The sequence below is a fragment of the Rhinoraja longicauda genome, chromosome 33 (genome assembly GCF_053455715.1).
Source record: "Rhinoraja longicauda isolate Sanriku21f chromosome 33, sRhiLon1.1, whole genome shotgun sequence".
Taxonomy (NCBI): domain Eukaryota; kingdom Metazoa; phylum Chordata; class Chondrichthyes; order Rajiformes; family Arhynchobatidae; genus Rhinoraja; species Rhinoraja longicauda.
In genome coordinates, this window is record NC_135985.1 from 14,034,968 (window position 1) to 14,057,791 (window position 22,824).

The window sequence follows — 22,824 nt, forward strand, 5'->3', positions numbered from 1 at the left end:
TTCTTACCCAAGTGAAGCCCAGGCAGTTGATGGCGTCTGCCAGCATGTCGCCGAGCAGCGAGGGCCAGGAGGTGAGAGCGGGAAAGTAGGCATGCATGTGTGGGCTCTGCCAGTGCACCACCTGCAGCAGGAGTGAGAGGCAGAGTTAGAGACCCACTCTGAACTTTCCCACCCCGCGACACCAGCTGCTCCATCCCCAGACATCATCCGTCCTCCCCTCGCCCCCAGACACCACCTCCCCCTGGGAGCCTGGCCATCCCCACATGCTGCCCTCAGACCCAGACACTGACCATTCCCATCCCCATCCCAAGACACCGGCCGCCCCCAAACCCAGACACCGACCTCCCTCAGTCCCATCCCCAGACATCAGCCATCCCCACCCTGGCTCCCAAACACCGCCTGGCGCCCCCATCCATATCCCCAGGCACCGACCTCCCCCAGACCCAGATCCCGGTCATCCTCGTCCCTGACACAAAAAACTGTGTGTGGAAGGGTGGGGGAGGAGTGGCTGGGCTGGGGGAGGGGAGCTGGTGGTGGGGTGCTGGGGGTGGGACAGGACTGCAGGGATTGGGGCTGGTTGCTGGGCAGGAAGAGGTGTGCTGGGGGTGAGGGAGGGAGAAAAGAGTGCTCTACCCCGGGCATGATGAGCCTCTCGACATCGGTGAAGATGCTGCCCCAGGCCTCAGGCTCCTGGGGTGGGGAGGTCGGGAGCAGTAGGGACAGGTAGCCGGGCTTCACGTCGGGATAGACACGCCGCTCCCTCACCGTGCTCAGGTACTCGGCGATGTAATCCACCAGCTCCTTCCCTGGGGAGAGACCGGAACACTTCACAGGGTCATTCAGCCGCCACCGCCACACCCGTCACCAACCCTGCTCACCCCTCCTACCCCAGACACCGACTCCAAGCTATTCCCCCAACACACTCACTCCCTAATCCCATTACCACTTCACTTCTCCCCCACACCACTATCCCAACCCAATCCCTCACAAAACTTCCCAACCTCCATCTCACTCCACTCCACCCTTCCCCAATCATGTAAACCTCTCCCCATCTAAACCCTCAAACCTCCAGTCCCTCCCACCCATCCCCATCTACACCCACCGCTACCACACATTCCCTTTCAATTCTCCCCCACCCAAACCTCCTTCCTTCCTGCACCCATTCTCCCCTCCATACCCGTCAATTATACCCCCCTTCCCAACACCCTCATCCAGACTTTTCCAATCCTCCACCACTCACCCCCTTGCCAACAGCCACCCAGCCCTATAACAACATGACCATGCTGAACCTACCCAACAACATCCTTGTAACTCTTCCTTGTAGCGTTATCACACTCTCACCATGTGGTGACCAGAACTCTGCACAGCGCTCCAGCAGTGTTCTAATTGGAGCTTCATTCAGATCTGCTGGTCTTGTATTTTATGACTGTCCCATTAGAGCAAATCTCCTCTTTGCCTTCCTTCTCTCCCTAACCCTGACACACTGGGTACATGTGGAGTAGTGTAATAGGATCCCTTAGTTTCTCCATTTATCAGTATCCCATTTATCATACATCTGAACCTACAGATGGGGAGTATGTTTGGTGAGCTCTGCAGACTGGGTGGGACCTGAGGAATTGGGGAAGAGGGGGGATGCAAAGAGTCTGCATGGGGAAATGGGTAGTCAAAGATCTGGGAAAGAAGGGCAGGGTGGGAAATGTGAGGTGGTTCATTATGACAGGAAGGGCAGGAATGTAAAATCTTTTTTAAATAAAGAGAAACTTACATTGAGGACCACAGATATGCTGCCTTTATTTGGGAAGGGCAGCAGGAAGGAGCCAAGTAATTACAGGCAGTGAGTCTCATGTCGGGGGTAAGGAAGTGACTTGAAAACATGGAATAAGATTAATCTACACTGAGGGAATAATCAAAGGTGTCTTTGTTAAGAGATCCTGCTTGATTTTTTTTTTGGAATAGGTAACTAAGTATATTGGACGATGCAGTCTAGGTAGACCTCATTAAGATCTTTGTCAAGATCATGTTTGGGAACTGGCCTCTAACCTTTTCGAATAGAAGGTCCAAGGCAGGTTATAAAAATCTGAGACAAGGATAGTCGTGGGCAACAGACAGAGGAGACGGTTGCCCATCTTTCAGACCGTTCCTTTCACAGTGTCATTAATGTAAATAATGAACAATTTGGGTCAAAAACATCTCTGGGATAGTCCATTACCTATTTCCTTCCAGTGTGAAAATGGCCTATTTGTTTTGTCTGTCTTTTTTAAGAAAGGCTCTAAAACTAACTGGCCTGTAGTTTCCTGCCTTTCTCCTTTTCTGAACAAGGGATTCACATTGTCTTTATCCAATCTTAAAACACATAGAAAATAGGTGCAGGAGTAGGCCATTCGGCCCTTCGAGCCAGCACTGCCATTCAATATGATCATGGCTGATCATCTAGAATCAGTACTCTGTTCCTGCTTTCTCCCCATATCCCTTGATGCTGTTAGCTCTAAGAGCTATATCTGTCTCTCTCTCTTGAATACAACCAGTGAATTGGCCTCCATTGCCTTCTGTGCCAGAAAATTTCACAGATTCACAACTCTGGGTGAAATAGTACCTCCTCATCTTAGTCCTAAATGGCCTACCCCTTATTCTTAAACTGTGACCCCTGGTTCTGGACTCCCCCAACATCGGGAAATAAATTCCTGCATTTAGCCTGTCCAATCCCTTAAGAATTTTATATGTTTCTATAAGATCCCCTCTCTTCCTTCTAAATTCTAGTGAATATAAGCCCAGTCAATCAATTCTTTCATCATATCTCAGTCTCGCCATCCCGGGAGTTAACCTGGTGAACCTATGCTGCACTCCCTCAACAGCAAGAATGTCCTTCCTCAAATTAGGAGAACAAAACTGCACACAATTCTCCAGATGCGGTCTCAGCAGGCCCCTGTTTAACTGCAGTATGGCCTTCTTGCTCCTACACTCAATCCCTCTTGCTATGAAGGCCAACATTCCATTAGCTTTCTTCACTGCTTGCTGTACCTGCATGCCTACTTTCAGTGTCTGATGTACAGGTACACCTAGGTCTTGTTGCACCTCCCCTTTTCCTAATCTGACACCATTCAGATAATAATCTGCCTTCTTGTTCTTGCCACCATAGTGGATAACCTCACATGTATCCACTTTACAGCATCTGCCATGCATCTGTCCACTCACCAAGTCTGCAGCCTCATAGTATCCTCCTCGCAGCTCACACTGCCACCCAACTTTGTGCCATCCGCAAACTTGGAGATGTTACATTTAATTCCTTTGTCTAAATTGTTAACATATATTGTAAATAACTGGGGTCCCAGCACTGAGCCTTGACCCACTAGTCCTGCCTGCCATTCTGAAAAGGACCTGTTAAATCCTACTCTTTGCTTCCTGTCTGCCAACCAGTTCTCTATCCATGTCAATACCCTACCCCCCAAAACCATGTGCTCTAATTTTGCACACTAATCTCTTTCAAAGGCTTTTTGAAAGTCCTGATACACCAAATCCACTGGCTCTCCCTTATCCATTATACTTGTTATATCCTAAAAAAAAATCAGATTAGTCAGACATGATTTCCCCTTCTTAAATCCATGCTGACTTTGACTGATCCTGTCACTACTTTCCTAATGCGCTGCTATTACATTTTTAATAATCGACTCAAGCATCTTCCCCACTACCAATGTCAGGCTAACTGGTCTATAATTCCCTGTTTTCTCTCTCCCTCCTTTCTTAAAAAGTGGGGTTACATTAGCTACCCTCCAGTCCACAGGAACTGATCCAGAGTCTATAGAACATTGGAAAATGATCATCAATGCATCCACGATTTCTAGGGCCACCTCCTTGAGTACTCTGGGATGCAGACCACCAGGTCCTGGGAATTCATCTGCCTTCAGTCCCAACAGTTTACCATTTCATGACTAATGTGAATTTCCTTCACTTCCTCTGTCATGCTAGATCCTCGGTCCCTTAATATTTCTGGGAGATTGATTCTGTCTTCACTAAGACACAAAGTACTCGTTTAACTGGTCTGCCATTTCCTTGTTTCCCCATTATAAATTCACCTGTTTCTGACTGTAAGGGACCTACATTTGTCTTCACTAATCTTTTCCTCTTCACATATCTAAAGAAGTTTTTACAGTCAGTTTTTATACTCCCCGCAAGCTTTCTTTCATGCTCTTTTTTTCCCCTCTTAATTAACCCCTTTGTCCTCCTTTGTTGAATTCTACATTTCTCCTAGTCCTCCGGTTTGCAGCTTCCTCTGGCCAATTTATATGCCTCTTCCTTGGATTTAACACTATCCCTAATTTCTCTTGTTAGCCACAGTTGAGCCGCCTTCCTGGTTTTATTTTTACGGCAGACAGGGATGAACAATTGTTGTAATTCATCCATGCGATCTTTATGAGATATGCCATTGCATATCTACCGGCAACCCTTCAAGTCAAGTCAAGTCAATAGACAATAGGTGCAGGAGGAGGCCATTTGGCCCTTCGAGCCAGCACCGCCATTCAATGTGATCATGGCCGATCATTCTCAATCAGTACCCTTCTCCTCAATCAGTACCCTTCTCCTTCCTGCCTTCTCCACATACCCCCTGACTCCGCTATCCTTAAGTCAAGTCAAGTCAAGTTTATTTGTCACATATATATACACAAGATGTGCAGTGAAATGAAAGTGGCAATGCCTGTGGATTGTGCTAAACTACAAAACAGAATTTTTTTAAATTAAAATTTTATCACAAAAAATAAATTAATACAGTAAATTAAATTAGTCCCTGGTGATATGAGAGTTAACAGTCCTGATGGCCTGTGGGAAGAAACTCCGTCTCATCACAGCGTGACAGCGGAGGCGTTTGCCTGACCATAACAGCTGGAACAGTCCGTTGCTGGGGTGGTAGGGGTCCCCCATAATGTTGCTGGCTCTGGATCTGCATCTCCTGATGTATAGGTCCTGCAGGGGGGCGAGAGTAGTTCCCATAGTGCGTTCAGCCGAACGCACTACTCTCCACAGAGCCTTCCTGTCCTGGGCAGAGCTGTTCCCAAACCAGATTGTGATGTTCCCGGACAAGATGCTTTCTACAGCCCCAGATTAGAAGCACTGAAGGATCCTCAGAGAGACTCTGAATTTCCTCAAGTGTCTGAGGTGGTAAAGGCGCTGCCTTGCCTTACTCACCAGTACGGCAATTGGCTATTAATTTGCATGATAGGATATTTGACTATTATCTGCTAACCTGCTTGTATGCTTTTGTAGCTTCTATATCAGGGGTGGCCAAACCAAGGCTCGCGAGCTACATGCGGCTCTTTGACCTTTAATATGCGGCTCGTGGAAATATGTTGGCTGAGCTTCTTTTTTCATCACAGTTAATATAAAAGGTAAATAAGAAAAAATTTCAAGCTTTATAATTATTTACTGGGTATGAATTGAGACCCCATTGGAATAAAACGTAAGTTTAATGTTCATGGTCAGTAAAAATATTTAAGTTCATGCCTTGCGGCTCTTTTGTTCATGTCTTGCGGCTCTCAAACATCTGAACTTTATCGTATGTGGCTCTTACATTAAGCAAGTTTGGCCACCCCTGTTCTATATTGTTGAAAGTGGAAAAATACTATTGGCTCATACGGATGTGACTGATAACTGTAACTTTAAACTTCAATTCTTGGAAAAATTACAGAACAAAACAATTATTGAAGCTTCCCTTGTCCCGCCCCCCTGACATCAGTCTGAAGAAGGGTCTCGATCCAAAACGTCACCCATTCCTTCTCTCCTGAGATGCTGCTTGACCTGCTGAGTTACTCCAGCATTTTGTGAATAAATACCTTCGATTTGTACCAGCATCTGCAGTTATTTTCTTACACTAACAATTATTGGAATAAGTTAAGCACTGACAGAGGGTAACGTTAAACGACAAGGGAAAACACGAACATAAGAAAACAGGGGACTGATAAGAGCACAGGGAGCTGTTCCAAGCACCGAGAACTAATACCAGGTAAAAACCAGACAAGTCCATATTCGGTCAGGTTAAAGTTGAGTAATGATGACTTTGCAGAACTCATAAGGGTCTTTGTGTTGTATAAGTGGATCCACGAGGGACTGCTAGTATGCAAGCTGTAACTCTCCCACTCCCATCTGGTGAAAAATTAAAGCTTGGCTTGGTTTACCTTTAACACATTGTGTTGTTGTCAGTTTTAAGTAGCGAACTTTAACAGCTGAATCCGGTGATTTATCGAACACAACACCAAGGAAGTATCTGTGACTGCATGCAGCAAAACCCAAAGAACGTTCAGGCTGGACAGACAGGCAGGTTTCACACAAAATTGCCAGGCAATAACTATCTCCAAAAAGAGAAAGTCTAACCACCTCCAGTTGACATTCAATGAAGTGCAACTCAAGAGTCAAGAATATTTTACTGTCATATGTCCAAGAGAGAACAATGAAATTCTTACTGCATTAACTTAATCAACATTCTGGGGTTACCATTGATCAGAAACTCAAGGGATTGGCTGCATGGATGCCACCTACACGAGAGCAGGTCAGATACTGGGTCATTTCCCAAAACAACATCCTGCTTGGAAGCAGGTCAAGGGCACAGGTGCATGAGAACACCCCCACCATCCTTGGGTGCTCTGCAAGCTAAACACCAACCAGCCTGACATGGTCTCTGGCGAAGAGGGGTGTGAGGGTTGGAGATAGAATGATGGCAAGAATGGAGGGAGACAAGGAGTCTGGGGTCCGAGCAGGAAAGCGGCGCCAGGTTTGCGAGTGAACTCTGGCAACTCAACCGCGGAAAATAATTTACTTCTCTCTGGCTCATCCACGAAAAGGCAAAGGAGCGAGTTAGGGGCAACGATAGAGATATTGTCTCACAGAGCCAGAGACCCGGGTCCGATCCCGACTGCAGGCGCTGTCTGTATGGAGTTTGTCCGTTCTCCCCGTGACCGCGTGGGTTATCTCCGAGATCTTCGGTTGTCCTTCCACGCCAGGTGAATTGGCTTGGTATAAATGTAAATTGTCCCGAGTGTACGGAGGAGGATCGTGTTAATGTGCGGGTGACCTGTTTCCGCGCTGTATCTCTAAACTAGAGTCAAGTAATTAAAAGGATGAAACAGGTGGGGAGCGGAGTTTACTCTTCCTGCCCTGGGCAGAGCTGTTCCCAAACCAGATTGTGATGTTCCCGGACAAGATGCTTTCTACAGCCCCAGAGTAGAAGCACTGAAGGATCCTCAGAGAGACTCTGAATTTCCTCAAGTGTCTGAGGTGGTAAAGGCGCTGCCTTGCCTTACTCACCAGTACGGCAATGTGTGTTGTCCATTTCCAAGTGAGTGTATGTGCCTTGTTTGGTAGTGTGATATTTTACTTGGTTAATCAAACTCACTTGGCAGTTGGCTATTAATTTGCATGATAGGATATTTTACTATTATCTGCTAACCTGGTTGTATGCTTTTGTAGCTTCTATATTGTTCAAAGTGGAAAGATACTATTGGCTCATACTGATAACTAACTGATAACTGTAACTTTAAACTTCAATTCTTGGAAAAATTACAGAACAAAACAATTATTGAAGCTTCCTTTGTCCCGCCCCTCTGACATCAGTCTGAAGAAGGGTCTCGATCCAAAACGTCACCCATTCCTTCTCTCCTGAGATGCTGCTTGACCTGCTGAGTTACTCCAGCATTTTGTGAATAAATACCTTCGATTTGTACCAGCATCTGCAGTTATTTTCTTACACTAACAATTATTGGAATAAGTTAAGCACTGACAGAGGGTAACGTTAAACGACAAGGGAAAACACGAACATAAGAAAACAGGGGACTGATAAGAGCACAGGGAGCTGTTCCAAGCACCGAGAACTAATACCAGGTAAAAACCAGACAAGTCCATATTCGGTCAGGTTAAAGTTGAGTAATGATGACTTTGCAGAACTCATAAGGGTCTTTGTGTTGTATAAGTGGATCCACGAGGGACTGCTAGTATGCAAGCTGTAACTCTCCCACTCCCATCTGGTGAAAAATTAAAGCTTGGCTTGGTTTACCTTTAACACATTGTGTTGTTGTCAGTTTTAAGTAGCGAACTTTAACAGCTGAATCCGGTGATTTATCGAACACAACACCAAGGAAGTATCTGTGACTGCATGCAGCAAAACCCAAAGAACGTTCAGGCTGGACAGACAGGCAGGTTTCACACAAAATTGCCAGGCAATAACTATCTCCAAAAAGAGAAAGTCTAACCACCTCCAGTTGACATTCAATGAAGTGCAACTCAAGAGTCAAGAATATTTTACTGTCATATGTCCAAGAGAGAACAATGAAATTCTTACTGCATTAACTTAATCAACATTCTGGGGTTACCATTGATCAGAAACTCAAGGGATTGGCTGCATGGATGCCACCTACACGAGAGCAGGTCAGATACTGGGTCATTTCCCAAAACAACATCCTGCTTGGAAGCAGGTCAAGGGCACAGGTGCATGAGAACACCCCCACCATCCTTGGGTGCTCTGCAAGCTAAACACCAACCAGCCTGACATGGTCTCTGGCGAAGAGGGGTGTGAGGGTTGGAGATAGAATGATGGCAAGAATGGAGGGAGACAAGGAGTCTGGGGTCCGAGCAGGAAAGCGGCGCCAGGTTTGCGAGTGAACTCTGGCAACTCAACCGCGGAAAATAATTTACTTCTCTCTGGCTCATCCACGAAAAGGCAAAGGAGCGAGTTAGGGGCAACGATAGAGATATTGTCTCACAGAGCCAGAGACCCGGGTCCGATCCCGACTGCAGGCGCTGTCTGTATGGAGTTTGTCCGTTCTCCCCGTGACCGCGTGGGTTATCTCCGAGATCTTCGGTTGTCCTTCCACGCCAGGTGAATTGGCTTGGTATAAATGTAAATTGTCCCGAGTGTACGGAGGAGGATCGTGTTAATGTGCGGGTGACCTGTTTCCGCGCTGTATCTCTAAACTAGAGTCAAGTAATTAAAAGGATGAAACAGGTGGGGAGCGGAGTTTACTCTTCCTGCCCTGGGCAGAGCTGTTCCCAAACCAGATTGTGATGTTCCCGGACAAGATGCTTTCTACAGCCCCAGAGTAGAAGCACTGAAGGATCCTCAGAGAGACTCTGAATTTCCTCAAGTGTCTGAGGTGGTAAAGGCGCTGCCTTGCCTTACTCACCAGTACGGCAATGTGTGTTGTCCATTTCCAAGTGAGTGTATGTGCCTTGTTTGGTAGTGTGATATTTTACTTGGTTAATCAAACTCACTTGGCAGTTGGCTATTAATTTGCATGATAGGATATTTTACTATTATCTGCTAACCTGGTTGTATGCTTTTGTAGCTTCTATATTGTTCAAAGTGGAAAGATACTATTGGCTCATACTGATAACTAACTGATAACTGTAACTTTAAACTTCAATTCTTGGAAAAATTACAGAACAAAACAATTATTGAAGCTTCCTTTGTCCCGCCCCTCTGACATCAGTCTGAAGAAGGGTCTCGACCCGAAACGTCACCCATTCCTTCTCTCCTGAGATGCTGCCTGACCTGCTGAGTTACTCCAGCATTTTGTCAAATAAATACCTTCGATTTGTACCAGGATCTGCAGTTATTTTCTTACACTAACAATTATTGGAATAAGTTAAGCACTCACAGAGGATAACGTTAAACGACAAGGGAAAACACGAACATAAGAAAACAGGGGACTGATAAGAGCACAGGGAGCTGTTCCAAGCACCGAGAACTAATACCAGGTAAAAAACAGACAGGTCCAGAATGCTGCATCTTTGAGTGGATCCACGAGAGACTGCTAATATGCAAGCTGTAACTCTCCCACTCCCATCTGATGAAAAATTAAAGCTTGGCTTGGTTTACCTTTAACCCATTGTGTTGTTGTCTGTTTTAAGTAACAAACTTTAACAGCTGAATCCGGTGATTTATCGAACACAACACCAAGGAAGTATCTGTGACTGCATGCAGCAAAACCCAAACAACATTCAGGCTGGACAGACAGGCAGGTTTCACACAAGATTGGCAGGCAATAACTATCTCCAAAAAGAGAAAGTCTAACCACCTCCAGTTGACATTCAATGAAGTGCAACTCAAGAGTCAAGAATATTTTACTGTCATATGTCCAAGAGAGAACAATGAAATTCTTACTGCATTAACTTAATCAACATTCTGGGGTTACCATTGATCAGAAACTCAAGGGATTGGCTGCATGGATGCCACCTACACGAGAGCAGGTCAGATACTGGGTCATTTCCCAAAACAACATCCTGCTTGGAAGCAGGTCAAGGGCACAGGTGCATGAGAACACCCCCACCATCCTTGGGTGCTCTGCAAGCTAAACACCAACCAGCCTGACATGGTCTCTGGCGAAGAGGGGTGTGAGGGTTGGAGATAGAATGATGGCAAGAATGGAGGGAGACAAGGAGTCTGGGGTCCGAGCAGGAAAGCGGCGCCAGGTTTGCGAGTGAACTCTGGCAACTCAACCGCGGAAAATAATTTACTTCTCTCTGGCTCATCCACGAAAAGGCAAAGGAGCGAGTTAGGGGCAACGATAGAGATATTGTCTCACAGAGCCAGAGACCCGGGTCCGATCCCGACTGCAGGCGCTGTCTGTATGGAGTTTGTCCGTTCTCCCCGTGACCGCGTGGGTTATCTCCGAGATCTTCGGTTGTCCTTCCACGCCAGGTGAATTGGCTTGGTATAAATGTAAATTGTCCCGAGTGTACGGAGGATCGTGTTAATGTGCGGGTGACCTGTTTCTGCGCTGTATCTCTAAACTAGAGTCAAGTAATTAAAAGGATGAAACAGGTGGGGAGCGGAGTTTACTCTTCCTGCCCTGGGCAGAGCTGTTCCCAAACCAGATTGTGATGTTCCCGGACAAGATGCTTTCTACAGCCCCAGAGTAGAAGCACTGAAGGATCCTCAGAGAGACTCTGAATTTCCTCAAGTGTCTGAGGTGGTAAAGGCGCTGCCTTGCCTTACTCACCAGTACGGCAATGTGTGTTGTCCATTTCCAAGTGAGTGTATGTGCCTTGTTTGGTAGTGTGATATTTTACTTGGTTAATCAAACTCACTTGGCAGTTGGCTATTAATTTGCATGATAGGATATTTTACTATTATCTGCTAACCTGGTTGTATGCTTTTGTAGCTTCTATATTGTTCAAAGTGGAAAGATACTATTGGCTCATACTGATAACTAACTGATAACTGTAACTTTAAACTTCAATTCTTGGAAAAATTACAGAACAAAACAATTATTGAAGCTTCCTTTGTCCCGCCCCTCTGACATCAGTCTGAAGAAGGGTCTCGACCCGAAACGTCACCCATTCCTTCTCTCCTGAGATGCTGCCTGACCTGCTGAGTTACTCCAGCATTTTGTCAAATAAATACCTTCGATTTGTACCAGGATCTGCAGTTATTTTCTTACACTAACAATTATTGGAATAAGTTAAGCACTCACAGAGGATAACGTTAAACGACAAGGGAAAACACGAACATAAGAAAACAGGGGACTGATAAGAGCACAGGGAGCTGTTCCAAGCACCGAGAACTAATACCAGGTAAAAAACAGACAGGTCCAGAATGCTGCATCTTTGAGTGGATCCACGAGAGACTGCTAATATGCAAGCTGTAACTCTCCCACTCCCATCTGATGAAAAATTAAAGCTTGGCTTGGTTTACCTTTAACCCATTGTGTTGTTGTCTGTTTTAAGTAACAAACTTTAACAGCTGAATCCGGTGATTTATCGAACACAACACCAAGGAAGTATCTGTGACTGCATGCAGCAAAACCCAAACAACATTCAGGCTGGACAGACAGGCAGGTTTCACACAAGATTGGCAGGCAATAACTATCTCCAAAAAGAGAAAGTCTAACCACCTCCAGTTGACATTCAATGAAGTGCAACTCAAGAGTCAAGAATATTTTACTGTCATATGTCCAAGAGAGAACAATGAAATTCTTACTGCATTAACTTAATCAACATTCTGGGGTTACCATTGATCAGAAACTCAAGGGATTGGCTGCATGGATGCCACCTACACGAGAGCAGGTCAGATACTGGGTCATTTCCCAAAACAACATCCTGCTTGGAAGCAGGTCAAGGGCACAGGTGCATGAGAACACCCCCACCATCCTTGGGTGCTCTGCAAGCTAAACACCAACCAGCCTGACATGGTCTCTGGCGAAGAGGGGTGCGAGGGTTGGAGATAGAATGATGGCAAGAATGGAGGGAGACAAGGAGTCTGGGGTCCGAGCAGGAAAGCGGCGCCAGGTTTGCGAGTGAACTCTGGCAACTCAACCGCGGAAAATAATTTACTTCTCTCTGGCTCATCCACGAAAAGGCAAAGGAGCGAGTTAGGGGCAACGATAGAGATATTGTCTCACAGAGCCAGAGACCCGGGTCCGATCCCGACTGCAGGCGCTGTCTGTACGGAGTTTGTCCGTTCTCCCCGTGACCGCGTGGGTTATCTCCGAGATCTTCGGTTGTCCTTCCACGCCAGGTGAATTGGCTTGGTATAAATGTAAATTGTCCCGAGTGTACGGAGGAGGATCGTGTTAATGTGCGGGTGACCTGTTTCCGCGCTGTATCTCTAAACTAGAGTCAAGTAATTAAAAGGATGAAACAGGTGGGGAGCGGAGTTTACTCTTCCTGCCCTGGGCAGAGCTGTTCCCAAACCAGATTGTGATGTTCCCGGACAAGATGCTTTCTACAGCCCCAGAGTAGAAGCACTGAAGGATCCTCAGAGAGACTCTGAATTTCCTCAAGTGTCTGAGGTGGTAAAGGCGCTGCCTTGCCTTACTCACCAGTACGGCAATGTGTGTTGTCCATTTCCAAGTGAGTGTATGTGCCTTGTTTGGTAGTGTGATATTTTACTTGGTTAATCAAACTCACTTGGCAGTTGGCTATTAATTTGCATGATAGGATATTTTACTATTATCTGCTAACCTGGTTGTATGCTTTTGTAGCTTCTATATTGTTCAAAGTGGAAAGATACTATTGGCTCATACTGATAACTAACTGATAACTGTAACTTTAAACTTCAATTCTTGGAAAAATTACAGAACAAAACAATTATTGAAGCTTCCTTTGTCCCGCCCCTCTGACATCAGTCTGAAGAAGGGTCTCGACCCGAAACGTCACCCATTCCTTCTCTCCTGAGATGCTGCCTGACCTGCTGAGTTACTCCAGCATTTTGTCAAATAAATACCTTCGATTTGTACCAGGATCTGCAGTTATTTTCTTACACTAACAATTATTGGAATAAGTTAAGCACTCACAGAGGATAACGTTAAACGACAAGGGAAAACACGAACATAAGAAAACAGGGGACTGATAAGAGCACAGGGAGCTGTTCCAAGCACCGAGAACTAATACCAGGTAAAAAACAGACAGGTCCAGAATGCTGCATCTTTGAGTGGATCCACGAGAGACTGCTAATATGCAAGCTGTAACTCTCCCACTCCCATCTGATGAAAAATTAAAGCTTGGCTTGGTTTACCTTTAACCCATTGTGTTGTTGTCTGTTTTAAGTAACAAACTTTAACAGCTGAATCCGGTGATTTATCGAACACAACACCAAGGAAGTATCTGTGACTGCATGCAGCAAAACCCAAACAACATTCAGGCTGGACAGACAGGCAGGTTTCACACAAGATTGGCAGGCAATAACTATCTCCAAAAAGAGAAAGTCTAACCACCTCCAGTTGACATTCAATGAAGTGCAACTCAAGAGTCAAGAATATTTTACTGTCATATGTCCAAGAGAGAACAATGAAATTCTTACTGCATTAACTTAATCAACATTCTGGGGTTACCATTGATCAGAAACTCAAGGGATTGGCTGCATGGATGCCACCTACACGAGAGCAGGTCAGATACTGGGTCATTTCCCAAAACAACATCCTGCTTGGAAGCAGGTCAAGGGCACAGGTGCATGAGAACACCCCCACCATCCTTGGGTGCTCTGCAAGCTAAACACCAACCAGCCTGACATGGTCTCTGGCGAAGAGGGGTGTGAGGGTTGGAGATAGAATGATGGCAAGAATGGAGGGAGACAAGGAGTCTGGGGTCCGAGCAGGAAAGCGGCGCCAGGTTTGCGAGTGAACTCTGGCAACTCAACCGCGGAAAATAATTTACTTCTCTCTGGCTCATCCACGAAAAGGCAAAGGAGCGAGTTAGGGGCAACGATAGAGATATTGTCTCACAGAGCCAGAGACCCGGGTCCGATCCCGACTGCAGGCGCTGTCTGTATGGAGTTTGTCCGTTCTCCCCGTGACCGCGTGGGTTATCTCCGAGATCTTCGGTTGTCCTTCCACGCCAGGTGAATTGGCTTGGTATAAATGTAAATTGTCCCGAGTGTACGGAGGATCGTGTTAATGTGCGGGTGACCTGTTTCCGCGCTGTATCTCTAAACTAGAGTCAAGTAATTAAAAGGATGAAACAGGTGGGGAGCGGAGTTTACTCTTCCTGCCCTGGGCAGAGCTGTTCCCAAACCAGATTGTGATGTTCCCGGACAAGATGCTTTCTACAGCCCCAGAGTAGAAGCACTGAAGGATCCTCAGAGAGACTCTGAATTTCCTCAAGTGTCTGAGGTGGTAAAGGCGCTGCCTTGCCTTACTCACCAGTACGGCAATGTGTGTTGTCCATTTCCAAGTGAGTGTATGTGCCTTGTTTGGTAGTGTGATATTTTACTTGGTTAATCAAACTCACTTGGCAGTTGGCTATTAATTTGCATGATAGGATATTTTACTATTATCTGCTAACCTGGTTGTATGCTTTTGTAGCTTCTATATTGTTCAAAGTGGAAAGATACTATTGGCTCATACTGATAACTAACTGATAACTGTAACTTTAAACTTCAATTCTTGGAAAAATTACAGAACAAAACAATTATTGAAGCTTCCTTTGTCCCGCCCCTCTGACATCAGTCTGAAGAAGGGTCTCGACCCGAAACGTCACCCATTCCTTCTCTCCTGAGATGCTGCCTGACCTGCTGAGTTACTCCAGCATTTTGTCAAATAAATACCTTCGATTTGTACCAGGATCTGCAGTTATTTTCTTACACTAACAATTATTGGAATAAGTTAAGCACTCACAGAGGATAACGTTAAACGACAAGGGAAAACACGAACATAAGAAAACAGGGGACTGATAAGAGCACAGGGAGCTGTTCCAAGCACCGAGAACTAATACCAGGTAAAAAACAGACAGGTCCAGAATGCTGCATCTTTGAGTGGATCCACGAGAGACTGCTAATATGCAAGCTGTAACTCTCCCACTCCCATCTGATGAAAAATTAAAGCTTGGCTTGGTTTACCTTTAACCCATTGTGTTGTTGTCTGTTTTAAGTAACAAACTTTAACAGCTGAATCCGGTGATTTATCGAACACAACACCAAGGAAGTATCTGTGACTGCATGCAGCAAAACCCAAACAACATTCAGGCTGGACAGACAGGCAGGTTTCACACAAGATTGGCAGGCAATAACTATCTCCAAAAAGAGAAAGTCTAACCACCTCCAGTTGACATTCAATGAAGTGCAACTCAAGAGTCAAGAATATTTTACTGTCATATGTCCAAGAGAGAACAATGAAATTCTTACTGCATTAACTTAATCAACATTCTGGGGTTACCATTGATCAGAAACTCAAGGGATTGGCTGCATGGATGCCACCTACACGAGAGCAGGTCAGATACTGGGTCATTTCCCAAAACAACATCCTGCTTGGAAGCAGGTCAAGGGCACAGGTGCATGAGAACACCCCCACCATCCTTGGGTGCTCTGCAAGCTAAACACCAACCAGCCTGACATGGTCTCTGGCGAAGAGGGGTGTGAGGGTTGGAGATAGAATGATGGCAAGAATGGAGGGAGACAAGGAGTCTGGGGTCCGAGCAGGAAAGCGGCGCCAGGTTTGCGAGTGAACTCTGGCAACTCAACCGCGGAAAATAATTTACTTCTCTCTGGCTCATCCACGAAAAGGCAAAGGAGCGAGTTAGGGGCAACGATAGAGATATTGTCTCACAGAGCCAGAGACCCGGGTCCGATCCCGACTGCAGGCGCTGTCTGTATGGAGTTTGTCCGTTCTCCCCGTGACCGCGTGGGTTATCTCCGAGATCTTCGGTTGTCCTTCCACGCCAGGTGAATTGGCTTGGTATAAATGTAAATTGTCCCGAGTGTACGGAGGATCGTGTTAATGTGCGGGTGACCTGTTTCCGCGCTGTATCTCTAAACTAGAGTCAAGTAATTAAAAGGATGAAACAGGTGGGGAGCGGAGTTTACTCTTCCTGCCCTGGGCAGAGCTGTTCCCAAACCAGATTGTGATGTTCCCGGACAAGATGCTTTCTACAGCCCCAGAGTAGAAGCACTGAAGGATCCTCAGAGAGACTCTGAATTTCCTCAAGTGTCTGAGGTGGTAAAGGCGCTGCCTTGCCTTACTCACCAGTACGGCAATGTGTGTTGTCCATTTCCAAGTGAGTGTATGTGCCTTGTTTGGTAGTGTGATATTTTACTTGGTTAATCAAACTCACTTGGCAGTTGGCTATTAATTTGCATGATAGGATATTTTACTATTATCTGCTAACCTGGTTGTATGCTTTTGTAGCTTCTATATTGTTCAAAGTGGAAAGATACTATTGGCTCATACTGATAACTAACTGATAACTGTAACTTTAAACTTCAATTCTTGGAAAAATTACAGAACAAAACAATTATTGAAGCTTCCTTTGTCCCGCCCCTCTGACATCAGTCTGAAGAAGGGTCTCGACCCGAAACGTCACCCATTCCTTCTCTCCTGAGATGCTGCCTGACCTGCTGAGTTACTCCAGCATTTTGTCAAATAAATACCTTCGATTTGTACCAGGATCTGCAGTTATTTTCTTACACTAACAATTATTGGAATAAGTTAAGCACTCACAGAGGATAACGTTAAACGACAAGGGAAAACACGAACATAAGAAAACAGGGGACTGATAAGAGCACAGGGAGCTGTTCCAAGCACCGAGAACTAATACCAGGTAAAAAACAGACAGGTCCAGAATGCTGCATCTTTGAGTGGATCCACGAGAGACTGCTAATATGCAAGCTGTAACTCTCCCACTCCCATCTGATGAAAAATTAAAGCTTGGCTTGGTTTACCTTTAACCCATTGTGTTGTTGTCTGTTTTAAGTAACAAACTTTAACAGCTGAATCCGGTGATTTATCGAACACAACACCAAGGAAGTATCTGTGACTGCATGCAGCAAAACCCAAACAACATTCAGGCTGGACAGACAGGCAGGTTTCACACAAGATTGGCAGGCAATAACTATCTCCAAAAAGAGAAAGTCTAACCACCTCCAGTTGACATTCAATGAAGTGCAACTCAAGAGTCAAGAATATTTTACTGTCATATGTCCAAGAGAGAACAATGAAATTCTTACTGCATTAACTTAATCAACATTCTGGGGTTACCATTGATCAGAAACTCAAGGGATTGGCTGCATGGATGCCACCTACACGAGAGCAGGTCAGATACTGGGTCATTTCCCAAAACAACATCCTGCTTGGAAGCAGGTCAAGGGCACAGGTGCATGAGAACACCCCCACCATCCTTGGGTGCTCTGCAAGCTAAACACCAACCAGCCTGACATGGTCTCTGGCGAAGAGGGGTGTGAGGGTTGGAGATAGAATGATGGCAAGAATGGAGGGAGACAAGGAGTCTGGGGTCCGAGCAGGAAAGCGGCGCCAGGTTTGCGAGTGAACTCTGGCAACTCAACCGCGGAAAATAATTTACTTCTCTCTGGCTCATCCACGAAAAGGCAAAGGAGCGAGTTAGGGGCAACGATAGAGATATTGTCTCACAGAGCCAGAGACCCGGGTCCGATCCCGACTGCAGGCGCTGTCTGTATGGAGTTTGTCCGTTCTCCCCGTGACCGCGTGGGTTATCTCCGAGATCTTCGGTTGTCCTTCCACGCCAGGTGAATTGGCTTGGTATAAATGTAAATTGTCCCGAGTGTACGGAGGATCGTGTTAATGTGCGGGTGACCTGTTTCCGCGCTGTATCTCTAAACTAGAGTCAAGTAATTAAAAGGATGAAACAGGTGGGGAGCGGAGTTTACTCTTCCTGCCCTGGGCAGAGCTGTTCCCAAACCAGATTGTGATGTTCCCGGACAAGATGCTTTCTACAGCCCCAGAGTAGAAGCACTGAAGGATCCTCAGAGAGACTCTGAATTTCCTCAAGTGTCTGAGGTGGTAAAGGCGCTGCCTTGCCTTACTCACCAGTACGGCAATGTGTGTTGTCCATTTCCAAGTGAGTGTATGTGCCTTGTTTGGTAGTGTGATATTTTACTTGGTTAATCAAACTCACTTGGCAGTTGGCTATTAATTTGCATGATAGGATATTTTACTATTATCTGCTAACCTGGTTGTATGCTTTTGTAGCTTCTATATTGTTCAAAGTGGAAAGATACTATTGGCTCATACTGATAACTAACTGATAACTGTAACTTTAAACTTCAATTCTTGGAAAAATTACAGAACAAAACAATTATTGAAGCTTCCTTTGTCCCGCCCCTCTGACATCAGTCTGAAGAAGGGTCTCGACCCGAAACGTCACCCATTCCTTCTCTCCTGAGATGCTGCCTGACCTGCTGAGTTACTCCAGCATTTTGTCAAATAAATACCTTCGATTTGTACCAGGATCTGCAGTTATTTTCTTACACTAACAATTATTGGAATAAGTTAAGCACTCACAGAGGATAACGTTAAACGACAAGGGAAAACACGAACATAAGAAAACAGGGGACTGATAAGAGCACAGGGAGCTGTTCCAAGCACCGAGAACTAATACCAGGTAAAAAACAGACAGGTCCAGAATGCTGCATCTTTGAGTGGATCCACGAGAGACTGCTAATATGCAAGCTGTAACTCTCCCACTCCCATCTGATGAAAAATTAAAGCTTGGCTTGGTTTACCTTTAACCCATTGTGTTGTTGTCTGTTTTAAGTAACAAACTTTAACAGCTGAATCCGGTGATTTATCGAACACAACACCAAGGAAGTATCTGTGACTGCATGCAGCAAAACCCAAACAACATTCAGGCTGGACAGACAGGCAGGTTTCACACAAGATTGGCAGGCAATAACTATCTCCAAAAAGAGAAAGTCTAACCACCTCCAGTTGACATTCAATGAAGTGCAACTCAAGAGTCAAGAATATTTTACTGTCATATGTCCAAGAGAGAACAATGAAATTCTTACTGCATTAACTTAATCAACATTCTGGGGTTACCATTGATCAGAAACTCAAGGGATTGGCTGCATGGATGCCACCTACACGAGAGCAGGTCAGATACTGGGTCATTTCCCAAAACAACATCCTGCTTGGAAGCAGGTCAAGGGCACAGGTGCATGAGAACACCCCCACCATCCTTGGGTGCTCTGCAAGCTAAACACCAACCAGCCTGACATGGTCTCTGGCGAAGAGGGGTGTGAGGGTTGGAGATAGAATGATGGCAAGAATGGAGGGAGACAAGGAGTCTGGGGTCCGAGCAGGAAACCGGCGCCAGGTTTGCGAGTGAACTCTGGCAACTCAACCGCGGAAAATAATTTACTTCTCTCTGGCTCATCCACGAAAAGGCAAAGGAGCGAGTTAGGGGCAACGATAGAGATATTGTCTCACAGAGCCAGAGACCCGGGTCCGATCCCGACTGCAGGCGCTGTCTGTACGGAGTTTGTCCGTTCTCCCCGTGACCGCGTGGGTTATCTCCGAGATCTTCGGTTGTCCTTCCACGCCAGGTGAATTGGCTTGGTATAAATGTAAATTGTCCCGAGTGTACGGAGGATCGTGTTAATGTGCGGGTGACCTGTTTCCACGCTGTATCTCTAAACTAGAGTCAAGTAATTAAAAGGATGAAACAGGTGGGGAGCGGAGTTTACTCTTCCTGCCCTGGGCAGAGCTGTTCCCAAACCAGATTGTGATGTTCCCGGACAAGATGCTTTCTACAGCCCCAGAGTAGAAGCACTGAAGGATCCTCAGAGAGACTCTGAATTTCCTCAAGTGTCTGAGGTGGTAAAGGCGCTGCCTTGCCTTACTCACCAGTACGGCAATGTGTGTTGTCCATTTCCAAGTGAGTGTATGTGCCTTGTTTGGTAGTGTGATATTTTACTTGGTTAATCAAACTCACTTGGCAGTTGGCTATTAATTTGCATGATAGGATATTTTACTATTATCTGCTAACCTGGTTGTATGCTTTTGTAGCTTCTATATTGTTCAAAGTGGAAAGATACTATTGGCTCATACTGATAACTAACTGATAACTGTAACTTTAAACTTCAATTCTTGGAAAAATTACAGAACAAAACAATTATTGAAGCTTCCTTTGTCCCGCCCCTCTGACATCAGTCTGAAGAAGGGTCTCGACCCGAAACGTCACCCATTCCTTCTCTCCTGAGATGCTGCCTGACCTGCTGAGTTACTCCAGCATTTTGTCAAATAAATACCTTCGATTTGTACCAGGATCTGCAGTTATTTTCTTACACTAACAATTATTGGAATAAGTTAAGCACTCACAGAGGATAACGTTAAACGACAAGGGAAAACACGAACATAAGAAAACAGGGGACTGATAAGAGCACAGGGAGCTGTTCCAAGCACCGAGAACTAATACCAGGTAAAAAACAGACAGGTCCAGAATGCTGCATCTTTGAGTGGATCCACGAGAGACTGCTAATATGCAAGCTGTAACTCTCCCACTCCCATCTGATGAAAAATTAAAGCTTGGCTTGGTTTACCTTTAACCCATTGTGTTGTTGTCTGTTTTAAGTAACAAACTTTAACAGCTGAATCCGGTGATTTATCGAACACAACACCAAGGAAGTATCTGTGACTGCATGCAGCAAAACCCAAACAACATTCAGGCTGGACAGACAGGCAGGTTTCACACAAGATTGGCAGGCAATAACTATCTCCAAAAAGAGAAAGTCTAACCACCTCCAGTTGACATTCAATGAAGTGCAACTCAAGAGTCAAGAATATTTTACTGTCATATGTCCAAGAGAGAACAATGAAATTCTTACTGCATTAACTTAATCAACATTCTGGGGTTACCATTGATCAGAAACTCAAGGGATTGGCTGCATGGATGCCACCTACACGAGAGCAGGTCAGATACTGGGTCATTTCCCAAAACAACATCCTGCTTGGAAGCAGGTCAAGGGCACAGGTGCATGAGAACACCCCCACCATCCTTGGGTGCTCTGCAAGCTAAACACTAACCAGCCTGACATGGTCTCTGGCGAAGAGGGGTGTGAGGGTTGGAGATAGAATGATGGCAAGAATGGAGGGAGACAAGGAGTCTGGGGTCCGAGCAGGAAAGCGGCGCCAGGTTTGCGAGTGAACTCTGGCAACTCAACCGCGGAAAATAATTTACTTCTCTCTGGCTCATCCACGAAAAGGCAAAGGAGCGAGTTAGGGGCAACGATAGAGATATTGTCTCACAGAGCCAGAGACCCGGGTCCGATCCCGACTGCAGGCGCTGTCTGTACGGAGTTTGTCCGTTCTCCCCGTGACCGCGTGGGTTATCTCCGAGATCTTCGGTTGTCCTTCCACGCCAGGTGAATTGGCTTGGTATAAATGTAAATTGTCCCGAGTGTACGGAGGAGGATCGTGTTAATGTGCGGGTGACCTGTTTCCACGCTGTATCTCTAAACTAGAGTCAAGTAATTAAAAGGATGAAACAGGTGGGGAGCGGAGTTTACTCTTCCTGCCCTGGGCAGAGCTGTTCCCAAACCAGATTGTGATGTTCCCGGACAAGATGCTTTCTACAGCCCCAGAGTAGAAGCACTGAAGGATCCTCAGAGAGACTCTGAATTTCCTCAAGTGTCTGAGGTGGTAAAGGCGCTGCCTTGCCTTACTCACCAGTACGGCAATGTGTGTTGTCCATTTCCAAGTGAGTGTATGTGCCTTGTTTGGTAGTGTGATATTTTACTTGGTTAATCAAACTCACTTGGCAGTTGGCTATTAATTTGCATGATAGGATATTTTACTATTATCTGCTAACCTGGTTGTATGCTTTTGTAGCTTCTATATTGTTCAAAGTGGAAAGATACTATTGGCTCATACTGATAACTAACTGATAACTGTAACTTTAAACTTCAATTCTTGGAAAAATTACAGAACAAAACAATTATTGAAGCTTCCTTTGTCCCGTCCCTCTGACATCAGTCTGAAGAAGGGTCTCGACCCGAAACGTCACCCATTCCTTCTCTCCTGAGATGCTGCCTGACCTGCTGAGTTACTCCAGCATTTTGTCAAATAAATACCTTCGATTTGTACCAGGATCTGCAGTTATTTTCTTACACTAACAATTATTGGAATAAGTTAAGCACTCACAGAGGACAACGTTAAACGACAAGGGAAAACACGAACATAAGAAAACAGGGGACTGATAAGAGCACAGGGAGCTGTTCCAAGCACCGAGAACTAATACCAGGTAAAAACCAGACAAGTCCATATTCGGTCAGGTTAAAGTTGAGTAATGATGACTTTACGGAGGATCGTGTTAATGTGCGGGTGACCTGTTTCTGCGCTGTATCTCTAAACTAGAGTCAAGTAATTAAAAGGGTGAAACAGGTGGGGAGTGGAGTGTTTACTAAAGCGCAGTCACACCCCGGGACATTGGCGCCAATACTTCACCTTCCCCGACATCCCAACTTCACCTCCACTTCCCCCCCCCCCTCCCTCCCCCTCCCCCCTCACTCTCCCCCCTCCCCCCTCCACCCCCCACCCTCCCCCCCACCTTCCCCCCCCTCCACCTTCCCCCCCTCCACCTCCCCCCTCACTCTCCCTC

General features: G+C 45.8%; 1 protein-coding gene across 1 annotated transcript in view; it reads right to left on the reverse strand.

Moving 5' to 3' along the window:
• hdc (histidine decarboxylase) overlaps positions 1–22,824 on the reverse strand; it is a 36,327-nt gene that overhangs the window by 13,127 nt on the left and 376 nt on the right. Inside the window, exons 2-4 of the mRNA XM_078427177.1 lie at positions 6,165–6,259; positions 634–806; positions 8–121 (exon numbers count right to left, since the gene is read on the reverse strand). Of these exons, the coding sequence (XP_078283303.1) occupies positions 8–121; positions 634–806; positions 6,165–6,259 (382 nt within the window). The remainder of the gene's footprint in view (positions 1–7; positions 122–633; positions 807–6,164; positions 6,260–22,824) is intronic.